The sequence below is a fragment of the Polistes fuscatus genome, unplaced genomic scaffold, assembly GCF_010416935.1.
Source record: "Polistes fuscatus isolate 324 unplaced genomic scaffold, CU_Pfus_HIC Scaffold12, whole genome shotgun sequence".
Taxonomy (NCBI): domain Eukaryota; kingdom Metazoa; phylum Arthropoda; class Insecta; order Hymenoptera; family Vespidae; genus Polistes; species Polistes fuscatus.
Genome location: NW_025113020.1, coordinates 4,869,770 through 4,884,541, shown reverse-complemented (window position 1 = coordinate 4,884,541; position 14,772 = coordinate 4,869,770). Strand labels below are relative to the sequence as shown.

At 27.6% G+C, this 14,772-nt stretch overlaps 2 protein-coding genes across 4 annotated transcripts; both read right to left on the bottom strand.

Annotated features, from left to right (window-relative positions):
* Positions 1-1,284: 1,284 nt before the first annotated feature.
* On the bottom strand, positions 1,285-8,563 carry LOC122513467 (RNA-binding protein cabeza). Of its 3 annotated transcripts, none has more exons than XM_043629836.1 (8): positions 8,412-8,563; positions 7,418-7,786; positions 7,254-7,323; positions 5,466-5,497; positions 2,705-2,838; positions 2,256-2,611; positions 1,815-2,111; positions 1,285-1,700 (listed from the first exon to the last, which is right to left on the bottom strand). In XM_043629836.1, exons 1-8 carry the CDS (start codon positions 8,422-8,424, stop codon positions 1,661-1,663), a joined length of 1,311 nt encoding a protein of 436 aa, XP_043485771.1. In that variant the 5' UTR covers positions 8,425-8,563; the 3' UTR covers positions 1,285-1,660. The 3 variants fall into 3 exon arrangements, with proteins under 3 accessions (XP_043485771.1, XP_043485772.1, XP_043485773.1); XM_043629837.1 differs by having other exon boundaries at positions 5,466-5,494; XM_043629838.1 differs by lacking the exons at positions 5,466-5,497; positions 8,412-8,563 and having other exon boundaries at positions 7,418-7,729.
* A 559-nt stretch (positions 8,564-9,122) lies between these two features.
* Positions 9,123-11,477, bottom strand: LOC122513466 (mediator of RNA polymerase II transcription subunit 19). The gene is made up of 4 exons (XM_043629835.1): positions 11,132-11,477; positions 10,175-10,331; positions 9,998-10,097; positions 9,123-9,897 (listed from the first exon to the last, which is right to left on the bottom strand). The coding sequence occupies exons 1-4, from the start codon at positions 11,313-11,315 to the stop codon at positions 9,613-9,615; spliced, it is 726 nt and encodes a 241-aa protein (XP_043485770.1). The 5' UTR covers positions 11,316-11,477; the 3' UTR covers positions 9,123-9,612.
* Between the last annotated feature and the right edge of the window lie 3,295 nt (positions 11,478-14,772).

Genomic DNA, 14,772 nt, shown 5'->3' with positions numbered 1-14,772 from the left:
CAAAGAGGACCACTTTTATCGGAATTACAAAAACAAAAATATCATAATCAAAAAATTTCATTATGTGCATTATTATTATTATTACTATTATTATGTGTGTTGCACACTATTGTACGGAATAGGAGGTGGTGGGAGGTTCGGTGTCCTACTAATGACTTTTTAAAAACTACAACACTCTGTTTATCTAACTTTCTTTTTTCAACGTACTGTAGAAAGTTAGAATTCTAAAAATAGAAACTTGTATACTATATCTCTCTCTCTCTCTCTCTCTCTTTTTTCTTTTAATTCTTCATATATATATGGATATTAAAATAATTTCAATATTAATAGGATTGGGAAAAGCATATTCATTGGTATAAGATCTATGATAGATGAAAACATTTACATACATGACACGTTACCCATACACATATTTACATACATTACACATACTCGCATAAAACATAAGTATATCTATATATATATATATATATATAGTTCATAATTAAAGAACAACAAAAAAACAGAAAAATAAACAATACAAAGCTATATTTACTATAAAGAGCAAAAGTTAAATGATTAGTGCTCGTTTAATACTTTGAAGAACTTAGAGAAATGTTATATATCAACCGGTACACGGTACAACAATGTAATTATTTGGGTCGTCGATATTATCACTTCCTTCTATGAATTACCATTTTCTGTATTTAGATTTATACAAGATATGTAAATGCATATATATAAATTTATTGTATATTTTTAACTTTCAATAAACAAATTTTCCGAGTTTTCATTTTTACCGATATTTTCATTTATATTTTAAGTATTCTTTATATTATTCGGTATATATTTAAATCTTTTTGTTATCAAAAGCCACAGTGGCATTAATATGTGCATTAATCATCACATGCAGTCAGTGTAGAGGCATTACCATACAAAAATACTGTGTCACGAAAAATCATGCAATAGCTTTAAAGATTAAATTTATCGTCGTATGAGTAACAAATAATCCAAACTTACATTGCTGCAGTTTGTACTTTAATCTTACAACTTTTGGAATCTTTTTTATCGTACCATTTCAATATTCAGAATCGTTACAACATTTAGAATTTGATTATTACATTGTTAAACAAGATTTGCTTTGACGAGTTCAATAGTTCCAAAGTGTAAAATTAAATGTACATATAAATGAATATAAGTTAAAAATGGAAGATATTTATATATATATATATACTGCACACACATATTTTTTTGTATACTTTATTTTTTTAATATTTACTAGACTAACGTCTTATTTATTAAAAATTAACTTTACATGGAAGGTTATTATTATTTGCATGAAATGTAAAACGTAGATGTAGCCTCATCACATAATCCTAATCCTCTTCTTTTTCTTCTTCTCTCTTCTTCTTTTTTTCTTCTTTAGTGAATATAAAAACTATGTGACAAAACTGAATGGTAATGACATAGTCCGTCATGATTATTTTTTTTTTGTTTCAAAAAAACAATGTACATGACTCAAGAAGAGTGCGTACAAAATATTTATATAATGTCTATACGCAGTATGTGTGTATGTGTGTATGTTTGTGTGAGGGAGAGAGGAATTTTCTGTACGTATTTATGTATTTATAGATTGTTGTTATTAAAACAACGTATTTCAAATTCTTAAATGAATACAAATTTAATAAGGTCGTTGACGATCTCTATCTCTATCTCCACGTCTGAAATCAAATAAAAAAGCACATATTTATATAAAAAAATAAAAAAACTTACAAAGACGATGAACAAAAATAATGTAATATAAAAAGAAAAAGAAAAAAAATTTAATAACATACCCGCCAACTCCTCTCATTGGTCCGCCGCGTCCACCTCCTCTACCTCTATCGCCCCCACGAAATCCTCCACCTCTTCCTCCTCTATCTCCTCCTCGGCCACCACCCCTGTCACTTCGAAATCCACCACGACTGCCTCGATCACCTCCTCCACGGCCTCCACCTCCTCTTCCGCCGCCACCGCCGCCACCACCACCGCCACCACCTCCGCTACCAGCTCCTTCTGGTTTAGAACTTTTACAAAGATTGCAGTGATCTCGCCAAGCAAAGTTTGTGTTACCGCAATCTGGATTTGGACACCTAAATTGCAAGAAAATAAATTAAATTAATTGTTACGCAACAAATTATTATTAATCATCTCTTAGGTACCGATATCAATATATTTGTATTCTCTAGCTAAAAGATTAATTAATTAATTAATTAATTAATAATATTTTAACGAACCTCCAATCACCACCACGTCCTCCTCCATCACGACGATCATCGCCACCACCACCGCCACCGCCACGATAATGATCATCTCTATCACCGCCTCCTCCACGTCCACCAAATCCACCACCTCCTCTTCCTCTGCCACCGCTCCCACGACCTCCACTGCTACGATTACCTTGCCAACTACTCTTATGCTGTGCTATTTGTACTTTAATTTTACAACCCTTGAAATCCTTTCCGTCAAACCATTTTATTGCTGAGAGCGCAGCGTTCTGATCATCATAAGTTACAGTTGCCTCTCCTTTAGATTTTCCAGTATTTTTATCTTTGTACATCCACACTTTAGCTTTCCCAGTGCGTTTATCGTGCTTTAATCAAAGATTTCAATTAAATTATATATGATCATACGAATTAACAATTTTATTCGGATTTTTATTATATATTTGGATGTAAAGACTCACTTTAATTAATCCAATAGCTCCAAAATGTTCACAAATTTCGTCTTCTGAAATAGATGGATCCATTCCAGACACGAAAATGGTATCTTCTTGCACGACCATTCCATCACCACCACTGTTGCGGTCACCGTAGCCCCCTGGAATGTAAATAAAATTAAAATCTGTTCCAATAAATATTCTTAAGTGTAAAAGGTAGTATTATCGACTCTACTTGGCCCTAAATCTACTACTCAATTCTAATCTAATAATAATAATAATAATAATAATAATAGTAATAATAATAATAGTAATAATAATAATAATAATAATAATAATTAAAATAAATAATAATTAAAATAATAATAATAATAAAAATATAATAATATATTAAAAGTGTCGTAATCTCTATCCAAAATAAAGATAAAAATATATTTCTCCATTGTTTCTTATTTATTTTTTATCTTCTTTTTCTTTTTAAATAAACCACAAGACAGGAATAGTTAAATTCAATTAGCTATTATTATGATAATTAAATGAACTTCTACCAATAACTTTTGTATATATTATTTGATCTATCAGTTTTAAATACTCATAAATAATTTTTGTCTAATTATAAATAATAATAATAGTAATATTAATAAATATAATAATAATAATAATATAATAATAATAAATATAATAATTATGATCGTAATAATAATTGTTTCAACCAACTTCCAGCATGCATTTTCCTTATATATCTCAAGTAATGAACACTATTATATATATAATATTAATGCTCGCAATTATGGGATTTAGAAAATTGCTCCTTAAATTTTCCTATTTATTTTATACGTTTGTGTACCTCACTTATTACCAACGACTACATGAAAAGACAAATAGCATTAATATATATATGCCTCTTTTCTCTCTATCGATAATAACAACAGTAATAATAATAACGATAATAATAATAATAATAATAATAATAATAATAATAATAATAATAGTAACAATAATAATAATGATAATAATAATAATATAATAATAATAATAATAATAATAATAATAGTAATAATAATAATAATAATAATAATATCAACAAGCAGCATTGCCATCCCATTTATTAATTATAAACCTGTAAAGTATTACTATGTTATTCGATAAATAATTTTGATTTTTTTTCTACCAATCTTAGATAATAATTATTAACTTAATGTGCTGTCGGTGTTAAACACCGCTCTCTTTTCTTTTCTCTATTTTTTTTTTTTTTTTTTTTTTTTTTTTTACACACAGACGCTAGGTATATTTACAAAAATAAAAAAAGAGGAATATCATGAAAATCTCTTCGAATGGATTCTAAAGAGAATTGTGTTTGTATGTTTTACTTGTAATGAAAAAAAAAAGAAAAAAAAAACATAAAAAAAAAAAAAAAAAAAATAAAAAGAAAAAAGAAATTAAAAAAGAATTATACACATGTACGTATATCCTAAATATAAATAATTTCTTTCTCTCTTTTTTTTTTGTAATATAAAATTTATCAGAGAAATATCAGTCCGTATAAAACGGAGCTATACTTTCGTAAACACTTTCGCTTTTATGCACCCATCAAAAAAAAATAATATTTCTTTCTTTTTTTAGTATTTTCGCTAACGACACAAACGCATGTTCCTGTATTGCGATTTTTCATTATCTTTTTATATATATATATATATATATATGTATACATATATTTTCAACACTTTTACTTTTGTTGAAATAATATTACAAATATATATTCTTAAAAACCTTTTTCACAGCACATAAGTTTCTTTTTTTTTTTTATTCTGTTTCTTGTAGATATGAGAATATTTTCTCGTTTCCACAGATCCATCTCTTCATATACCAAATAATTATACTAATACTCTCTGAACCCTAAAAACCCTTATCAGTTGTATAATAGTATGTAAGTAACACAAGGTTGCAGCTTAACATATAAAAGGGCTGCAACATTATTTCTTTTCACCCTTCAACAACAAACCTGTCCTGCAACATCCTTTCTAAGAAATTCAATTATTTCTGTAATAATAATATTATTACTATTATTATATTGTTATTATTATTATTATTATTATAATTATTATTATTATTATTAAAATCGATATCACCAGTTGCCTTTTGTACTTATTTTTTAATCAGGGATCTCAATAATATTGAAATATGCAAGTATACGTTTAGATAATATTTATCATTAACGTATATAGTTTTATTCAAATGAATTATACGAGAAAGATAATTATAAAAAGAGTTTATTGAATGATTATTCATTAAATTAACTTTTTAAATATTGCACGTAACTATAGTGGCTTTTGTATATATCGAAGTAAATTAGAAAAATATTTGATTATAATGAACGGTAGTACAACGATTATCTAACATTTCAAATTGTTTAATCGAATTATAATCTATCGTTCTGTTTCTTTTTTTCTTTTTTATAATAAATAAATTGAAGCGACAAAAAGCAATTGGTGATTAAAATAAGTTTGCGTTACCACAGGAGTGTCACATATATTCTTTTTCTTCTCACGATAAATAAATATTGGAAGTATATTTTATATATAAATTTTTTGTTATACGTGTAATATATATATATATATATAATATATATAAAGATAATATAAAATATATATATATATATATTTAATATGAACCTAACAATGTTGCAGAGCAGCCCTTTCATATAAGTAACCGAGTATTTAGATATTGTAAATATTAGAGTGAAAGCGTGAATAGCACCAGACTAGTACAGACAGTCTGGTGCATTTACCTTTGTTATAACCACCTCGGCCACCGCCACTGCTAAAACACAGAAGCAGATATACCAATGAGTCGACTCATGGACAGACTGATTGATCAATCGATGCATGGCGAATCAAATGTTGTGCTCGCCATCTTTCTTCTTGATGTACCTACTGTCTAAATGTCTGTAGTCACCATATTATTTTTCTTTTTTTTTTTGTTTGTTTAAAACAGCTAATAATAATAATCATAATAATAATAATAATAATAATGATAATAATAATAATAAAAATAAAAACAAAAATAATAATAATGATAATAATAATAATAATATTTGCAAATGTAAATGTTACGTCCGTCAGTCATGTCATACACACAGAAAAAAAGATAGAGATAGATATATAGAGAGAAAGAGAGAGAGAGAGAGAGAGAAAATAGAGATAGAAAGAGATAAAAAGAGATAGATACAACAAATCTTTACACAATCAAATAATGTTAGCCAAAAATAGATACTTAAATGTTTTTGTAATGCGTTTATTAATGGCTCAGCTAAAAATAATATTTTCAATAATCTACTTCCGTCAAATTTTTTTTTTTTTTTAATTTAGATCTTTCTTTTTCTCTTCGAGTTTAACTAGAAATATTTGACTATCGATAGGTATAATAAAGAAAGTAAAAAATCTTGACGATAAGAAAAATTCTTTGTCCCCATACCCGATTAAATGGTAAACTACTATGAAAAAGAAAAAAAATATCTAAAAAAAAGGAATCAAAAATGGTAATTTGTACATTACTTAAACATTTATATATATATATATATAATAATGTATATAAAAGTAAAAAGCAAGACGTATTATTAAACGAAAAAAAAAAATAAAAAACAAAAAAACAAAGAATAATGTCAAAAAGCCCTGTTTATCGTGTCCTAAATAGATTGCAATCCCCATGATTTATTATTTAAACACCGTCAGCCAGCCAGCAGACATAAATCAACACAGTGTCTCTTATAATGGACTGTTTTTTCTTCTTTTAAATAATAATAATAATCATAATAATAATAATCATAATAATAATAATAACAACAACAAGAACAACAATAACAACAACCCATAACTGTCAGTTTTTAATTACTAGTATATTATAATTAGCTGCAAGTACCTAACAGTGGCTCCAGTGGCAGTATCTCTCAACCGCTTGATGTTCATTAATAATAATAAACTTCTACGTGTATATATATGTATGTATGTATATATACCAAACTTGGAGGACCATACGTATAATACGTGTATACGCATATTAAACATATTATTTGATATATCTCAATATATATATATAAATAATGCAGAACCAACTTGTGTGGGCTATGTAGTTTTAATAAAAAACATACACAGCTTATATCATTTTACGTCAATTGTCATATACAACCTGTTAATTACCTTTACTTTTACCAGTTATACCTGTGTTAAACCTGTAGGCATACTTCAAACATATTAACGCCCAATCGGGCATGAGACCATATTTTTTCTTTTTTTTTTTTGCAAAGACACAAGAGATGAGTTGTTCTTTTTTTTTGTTTTTTTTTTCTCAAACACAAAACAGTTCGTCATAAGACTTTCGTTAAGAATTAATAAATATTCCATACCTTTTAATAGTTAAAAAAAATAAAAATAAAAACAGAATTACCTCCTCCTCGAATAGGTATCATACGTATAAGCCTTAGGTATGCTGTTGGCATTACAATTTTTTTTTTTTTTCTTTACGCTCTTATTTCTTTTTTTCTTTGTAGTGTATTAGATAAAATCTTAAATATACTTACTTGTATCCTCCACCAGAGCGGTCTCCATATCCTCCACGATCCCCATATCTACCTCCTCCTCCACCTTGGCCTGTAGAACAACACGGTTTTACAATGTTGTTGAGGTGTTTATATAAGACAATTTGTCCAACGCTTAATATTGTAAATGTAATTGAAATTAATACCTCCGCCATATCCTCCACTAGAGTTGCTACGATTGTATCCACCACCACCACTGTTACTGCTTCCTCCATGACCATAACTTCCTCCTCCTCCTCCTCCGTAACTTCCACTACCGCTGTTACCAGAATTGCTGCCACTGTAACTGTTTTGTCCGTAACCGCTTTGACCAGGTGATTGATTGTAATCTTGGCCACCTCCGGTATTGTAAGCATTATAATTCCCATAACCAGCTCCGGTATTAGGAGGGGGTTGACTATATTGATTGTAATTACCACCACCGGTAGAAGGTGGTGGATAAGATGTATCCTGTCCTGCTGTCGGAGGGGGTTGACTGTATTGATTGTACCCCTGTTGTTGGTAACTCGAATACTCTACAAATTACAATTATTTTATTTACACAATTACATTCATATATTTACATGCATATACAAAAAATACTTATCTAGAGATATATTTAAATAATTATTAATTGTTTATAACAAGTAGTATCAACTGAAGATAAATATATGACTGATAATACATTTTTTTTAATAAAACACGCCCATTTTATGATAAAATACAAATCAATCATTGTGTGTAGATAAATAAACAATTTAAAAATAAAAAAGAAACAAAAGGATAACGATAAAGCGTGTATATTGAATATCGATTGGTATAAATACTATTTAAGAGTTACAATAATGTGATGCTGTACAAATGACTATATATAACGTAAAAGCATCTATCAAACTTATATCAAAAATTAAAATAATGTTAAATAAAACTATGTTTATTTCTAACGTATGAATATTATAATTTAATTTAATGGTTAAATTATGGATTCTTTTGGATTCTTTTTCACATTGAATGCTCGTTTCATTGAGTGTCATTCGTGTTCCCTTCAAATGTGGAACATATAATTCAATGGTCGAATATTTTCGAATAAAATCAATAAGAAATTTTTAAGTGAATCTATAAAATAATATTTATTATTGTTATTAATAAAATAAAACTTACGATTATCCGTCATAGTGGATACGGAACGATCTCCAGTTTTGTTAAAAATAGCAAGTAATGGCGGGAAATTAACCACCTACAACGACCAAAATTGCTTGAGGTGTTGTCGCCAAACTGGAACCGAGCTCTTCTTCACTAACGGAAGTAACTGATGTTTACCGGAAGTACTCATAACTCGAATCAGCAACTCTAATCATATTCAATACTGTTTAGTTATAAATATAATATATACAATTTACAATTGTTTAAACAATCATATACAAACTAATATTAATAAATAAAAATAAGAATCATTAATAATTAAATATTTACAATATATTTGGTCTGTTTTAAAAATTTTAATTATTTTTAAGTTTTAATTAAACTCGTACTTGATTTAACCTGGATTCTGATTGATTGAAAATTTTCGAGTATCAGCTTCCGTCTTTTGAATTACAAATCATATTAAAAATGAGATACTTGTTGGCCTTTTTTTTCTTATTTGTTATTAAAATATACAAATAATTATCTTTTTATATCTTTTTAAGAGGGATTTTCTTCAATTATTTTATATAACTAAAGAATTAGGTTATATTTATAAATATAATTATAGGTCGGTGTTAAAGATATAATGAAATATTGTTGAAAGATTATTAAATTATACTTTTATCTTCGCGTTTATAAATACTATACATACATTTGAAAATTAATTAATATATTTCAAAGATACGCTCCCTTCGTATGCGATTATTTATTTAAAACAGTCAATTGGATGCAAAGGAGAATCATCAATTGACAAAAAGATTTTTTAAAGAATGAATGTTTTTTTTTTTTTTCTTTTTTTTTTATAATACTCTTATATCAGATATAATCTGTACAACAACTTTGAATGAAAGATCAATGATATTATTTAAAAATAATTTAAAACTACATGATATATGTATATATAAACTGTTGTTTTAAATTATTTTTAATACGACACAATCAAAACGAAGATGAATAATAAAAGAAACTGTACAAAACAAATTCAAACGTTGCTTATCGATTTGACTGTCGAATAAACCCTAAGATCACAAAATATTGATTATATACAAACGGTGTAAACATTTATTAATATGATGACGCGTACGTATATACGTATAAAGTGAAAATATATAGAATTAACTCATTTGCATCAATTAGAATGACGACGGATTAAAAATGTTATTTCACAATTTAGAGATCACGAATTGGAATGCTGAGAAGGTGTGAGTCCACCGGTGTGTTCCGGACTGTGTTTTTGTTTTTTCCTCTTTTTTTCCTTTTTCCTTTTCTTTCTTGCTTCTTTCTCTTCGTCGTGTCTTTTCTGCTTTTTATGTTTCTTTTCGTGTGTATCTGAACTGCTGATATCAGTGGTAGCTGTTTCTTGTCCGGTTGGTATTTCACCAGGTTTGTGTTTATGCTTTTTATGTTTGTTCTTATGTTTCTTTTGTGGTGCTTGATTTACATATCTGTATTGCTCGGGTAACTAAAAAGATAGAAAAGAATAAGGGAAAATTAACAATAGTAAAAATTATTTTCTTCATAATGATTAACAAATAAATAAATAATGAATAATGAGATCTTACTGGTCCCGGATGTAATCTAAAACCAGCTAATTGCACACTAGTCAGTGGTAATAATTCTTTACCACCAATTGGAGGTTTCTCTATTACGGACCTTAATGAACTGCGGAATACAAAATTATGAATGTAACTAAATTAAGATATAATACATGCTGAATAAATAAACATTTATTATCTTACCTATTATCTTGATGACCAGGTGTATCGATATTGCCAGGTAAATTAGGAAGAAACGAAGATAATTGTTCTTTGAGCTTTTTACCGCTAAATTTACTGTAGGAATGTTCTAGACCATAATATGCCATCAAATTCGTTGCTCCAGTAAGTTCGCTCTCCCCTAAAAATTAATTCATCCATTAAATAGTTAACGATTGTAAAAAATTACTCATTAAAATTAAATTTTTTAGTATTTCAATTGTAGTGTACAATCAGATCTCGTCATAAGATTCTTCATATGAATATTTGTTTTAGAATTTGGAAAGCGAATTTTGATATAGAATTGAAATGAATATTTTTATAAATATAAACGATGTCTGAAATTTCCCTGGTCAAATAGTGTCAGCGTATTTTATGCACAAAAATAACTTTTTAATAAATCTTTAAATAACCTATGTTTATATAACATTATTTTCTTATTTTCTTGGATAAATTACGCTGACACTTTTTGGAAAAACAGTGCCAGAAAAACGTTAGACATATATATATATTAAATGAATATTTTAAATATAAAAATAAATTTTTCTTATATAGAATTAGTAAAAACTTTCCAATCAACCTAATCGTATATACAATCATTGCCTAGAAAATTCTTGCCAATTTGTAATAAAATCTAATCAAAATGTAAAACTGACATTTGTCTATTCTGTTAATACGAATAACACACTGCCAAACATAGATTAATAAATGACAAACTATAGTAACAGAATAAAGTAACTATGATAAAGTAGTTAGCCGAATAACTCAAAACTGAAAACCAAAATCTAAATGCGCACCACTGTGATTGCGCACTCGGTGTGTTTGAAATTTAGTCAATTTTATTTTAAGAGTCCTTAATCGCATATACAATGATTAAACAACGAGATCCAATTGTAACGAATAAGAAATGAATAAAAATAGTATAATAAAACGTATGATTACCAGGTGGTTCCTTCATTAAATAAAAAGGACCACTGTGGACGATGGAAGGATTTTTTCCGAGGGAAATCGTCGTTTTGAGGGTCCCTGTCGAGTCTTGGCGAGAAACAACAGGGGAACGTGCACCCCTCGGTGATGACTTTGGCGAGTACTGCTCCACTTTACTACGAAACTGATCGCCCATCATCCTCCAGCTTTACTTCATCGCACCTCGTCACGACGATTAACAAAATACTCTAAACTAAGAGCACGACCGATCTTTGAAGTTCGATGTGCTCTTTCTCCTTCTCTCTCTCTCTCTCTCTTTTTCTCTCTTCTCTCACTCTTACTCTCCTTCTGTTACTGTCTCTGTCTCTCTCTCTCTCTCTTTCTTTACTTCTCACTTTTTCTCCGTTTTTTTATTTGGTAATAGATAACATTCGTATTATAAAAATTCAAGGTCCATTTTTAGGTCAACACTTAACACAAGTTTAATACTTGTCGACTTCATCATTTTCCTAAATTACTCAGATAACGTTTAACATGATCGTTCGAAGTCTCATTTTTAGAAATAAAATTGATTATTTCGAAAGTAATAACATTGTTGTTTTTAATTTAGTTTTATCATAAAGATTTTTTTCTTTTTTATATAAATAATTAGAAGTTTAAAATAATTAATATACGGTGTACTACGGTTACCGCTATGCTACTTTCGTTTTAGTCTCCATCACAACACTAGTTTAGATAGCGTTCGTCGAACTTGAAAACGGTGCGCGCGCATCAGTGCCACCTATGCGGGAGAATCGTGAACTCTTATTTTCAATGACTCCTTTTTAATCAAATTAATTTCTTATTTTTTTCTTTTTAAATAAAAAACGTACATCCTTATTAAAATTCTTTCTCTAAAACTAATTGATTATTAAATATATTCTATAAATATGAACAAATAAATCTCAATAATGGGCGAAGAAATAATCAATGAATTTCTCAAAATGCTTTTACGAACGTTAGCGGCAAATTCAAATAATAATTTGATACGACACTGAAATTATTAAATATATTTGATATATATATACTGACAAATATGTTTTTACGAACACCCGTACTTTCAATGGTAAATTTGATAATTGATTTAACACAATATTGAAATTATTAAATACATTTGATACATATATCGAAAAATATTCGATCTTTTGATATGCTTTGACGAACATTCGTACTTTTGGCGGCAAATTTAAAAATCGACTTAACGCGACACCGACGAAAAATTCGAATAATAAGTTAAACGGTTTACAAATTTTCTAATTTAATTACAAATAGATATATACGATAATGAACTATATTTTCATGACTTTTATTTCGTAGACGATACGTAAGTACCGAAATGTATATGTACATTTAAGTGATAATAACGAGCAGTATTTTTTGTTTTATGTACAAGTACACCAAGTTTTATAAACACTAAACATTCGTCACAAATCTTATGCATTAAAGTTTTTTTTTTTCTCTTAATCAATATTATTTCTTCTTTCTTTCTCTTTTTTATTTTATTTTATTTTTTTTTTTTATTGTGTGTTGTACCGTTGTCGTGTTCATATTCCTCTTCCTCTTCCTCTTCTTCACTCCTCTTTCTCTTTTTAAGTGCATCATTTTAATAATGACACTAATAAAACTATGGTCGTCTAGGGGATTGCACTATCTTCACTGCAAATTCAAGTGAAGCGTATAAAAAAGAAAAATTAAAAAAGAAAAGAATAACAAAAAATATAAAACAAAACATTTGCTAAAAACTATGACGTTCTAGCTCGTTATTAAGGCGTGCCTTTATTATTATCGTTATTGTTATTATTATTACTATTATTATGATTATTATTATTTTATTATTATTTTTTTTTTTTTTTCCATTAAAAGAGTCTCACTTAAATTTCTAGTAAAAGTGGTGCAACCGGGCCTATACCGATTTCTGTCCTAGTACAAAGTAAGGGCGGTTTGGGGGGGCGATTTAAGAAGTGGCGTGGAGAGTGGAAATTTGGCACAGATCTCTTTTTTTTCTCATTGAAATATAAAAATGAATATATGGAAGCTAAATCTTTAAAGACGGCGGGCAACAACACATTCTCTTGTTCTTTTTTTTAAAAAGCGTTTTAACATGGAAGGAATTCTTACAATGCTTGAATAGTTTTCTTTTTGTCAAATAACAAACATATATATAATACATATATATATATATATATATGTATATTCATGAAAATATTATGTACTCTATCTATTCTGTGAAAAGAAAGCTCCCAGAGTGCAGAGATCTTTCGTTCAAAGTTGCATAGTACATATGCATATGCATATACACATATATATATTAATGAAAATTTGACAATTAGAAAATTTCGATGTTCTTTTTATCATCGTTATTTAGCAGAACGATATGTGCTATGAAATAGTACGTTAATTATCGATTCCATTATAATAAACGAAGTGCGTTTATGCAAAGGTATTTTCTTTTTTTTTTTCTCCTTTAGCAATAACTTAACAGTCTGTTCTTGTGTGTATCAAGCCTCTCTCACATATACATATATATGTCGAAATTGACATATACAGTTTGCCAAAAGTTGAGATAATGTTACAAATGTAATAATAATAATGTAACGGCAATGAATAATAATAATAATAATTAATTAAGTAATTAATTAACGTGTATCAATTAATAAACGCGACATTGTGTATAGTACAAATCGTTTTGTTTTCTTTCTCTTTCTTTTCTTTTTTTTTTCAAAGTAGCATTTACTCGGTGTATGTGTATGTATATGTTTATATATATATGTATATATTTAGCGAGACATATGCTGTATGTATTTATTTATATACCTAAAAATTGTATGTGTGTTTTATGGTCTTATTTTTTTAACTTCCAAATTCTCGCCACGTGTGTGTATGTATGTGTATGTGTATGTGTATGTGTGGTATAGGACACATTTGTTCGCATACTTTTTCTTGCACACTCACAAAAATTTTCTGGTTTTTTTTTTCACATTCTACTTTGTATGCTTCGTTTGTTTGTTCCTTTTTTTATTTTGTTTGTTCGTTTGACTTTTCTTCCCCCATATGTATTTTTTTTGTTACTTCATTTTTTTTCTTTTTTTTGTTTTTTTTTCATAAAAATCAAAAGTCTTATAAGTTGGGCACGTACATAATAAAATGATGTGGATCCATAACAAATATATATAGGTGAAATTATATAAAGTCTTATATTTATCATTTACGTATAAATATTGTTAAATATATATATGTATATATATACGTATACATATGTATTATATTCATATGCATATGTATATATATATATATAAATATATATATGTATATTAAAAATTTTACTACACATTTCACGATTATTTTACACAGAATTTTCTTTAATAACGCGACTAACTTATCGCGTTTTTTTTTAAATATATATACATATATATGTATGAATATATATATATATATATATATATGTATATATGTATATATGTATATATATATATAGTTTACGTTATATTTTCGTAAAAGTCCCAAAATGATGGAACGGAGAATAAATGTATTTCTCCGTGCGATATTACATTCTATTTGGTATGCGAGTTCGCAATGGAAAATAATTCGGTATTATTCTGTCATCTTTTCTTTTTCTC

Bases quoted from the DNA above. Each gene is read 5' to 3' on its own strand.
- LOC122513466 (XM_043629835.1), bottom strand. From the start codon at position 11,315: ATGATGGGCGATCAGTTTCGTAGTAAAGTGGAGCAGTACTCGCCAAAG. The intron at 10,332-11,131 runs GTAATCATACGT...ATTAATTTTTAG, and splicing joins TTTAATGAAGGAACCACCTG to GGGAGAGCGAACTTACTGGA. The intron at 10,098-10,174 runs GTAAGATAATAA...TGTATTCCGCAG, and splicing joins CCTGGTCATCAAGATAATAG to TTCATTAAGGTCCGTAATAG.
- LOC122513467 (XM_043629836.1), bottom strand. The intron at 5,498-7,253 runs GTAAGTATATTT...TCTGTGTTTTAG, and splicing joins CGCTCTGGTGGAGGATACAA to CAGTGGCGGTGGCCGAGGTG. The intron at 2,612-2,704 runs GTGAGTCTTTAC...CTTTGATTAAAG, and splicing joins GAGCTATTGGATTAATTAAA to CACGATAAACGCACTGGGAA.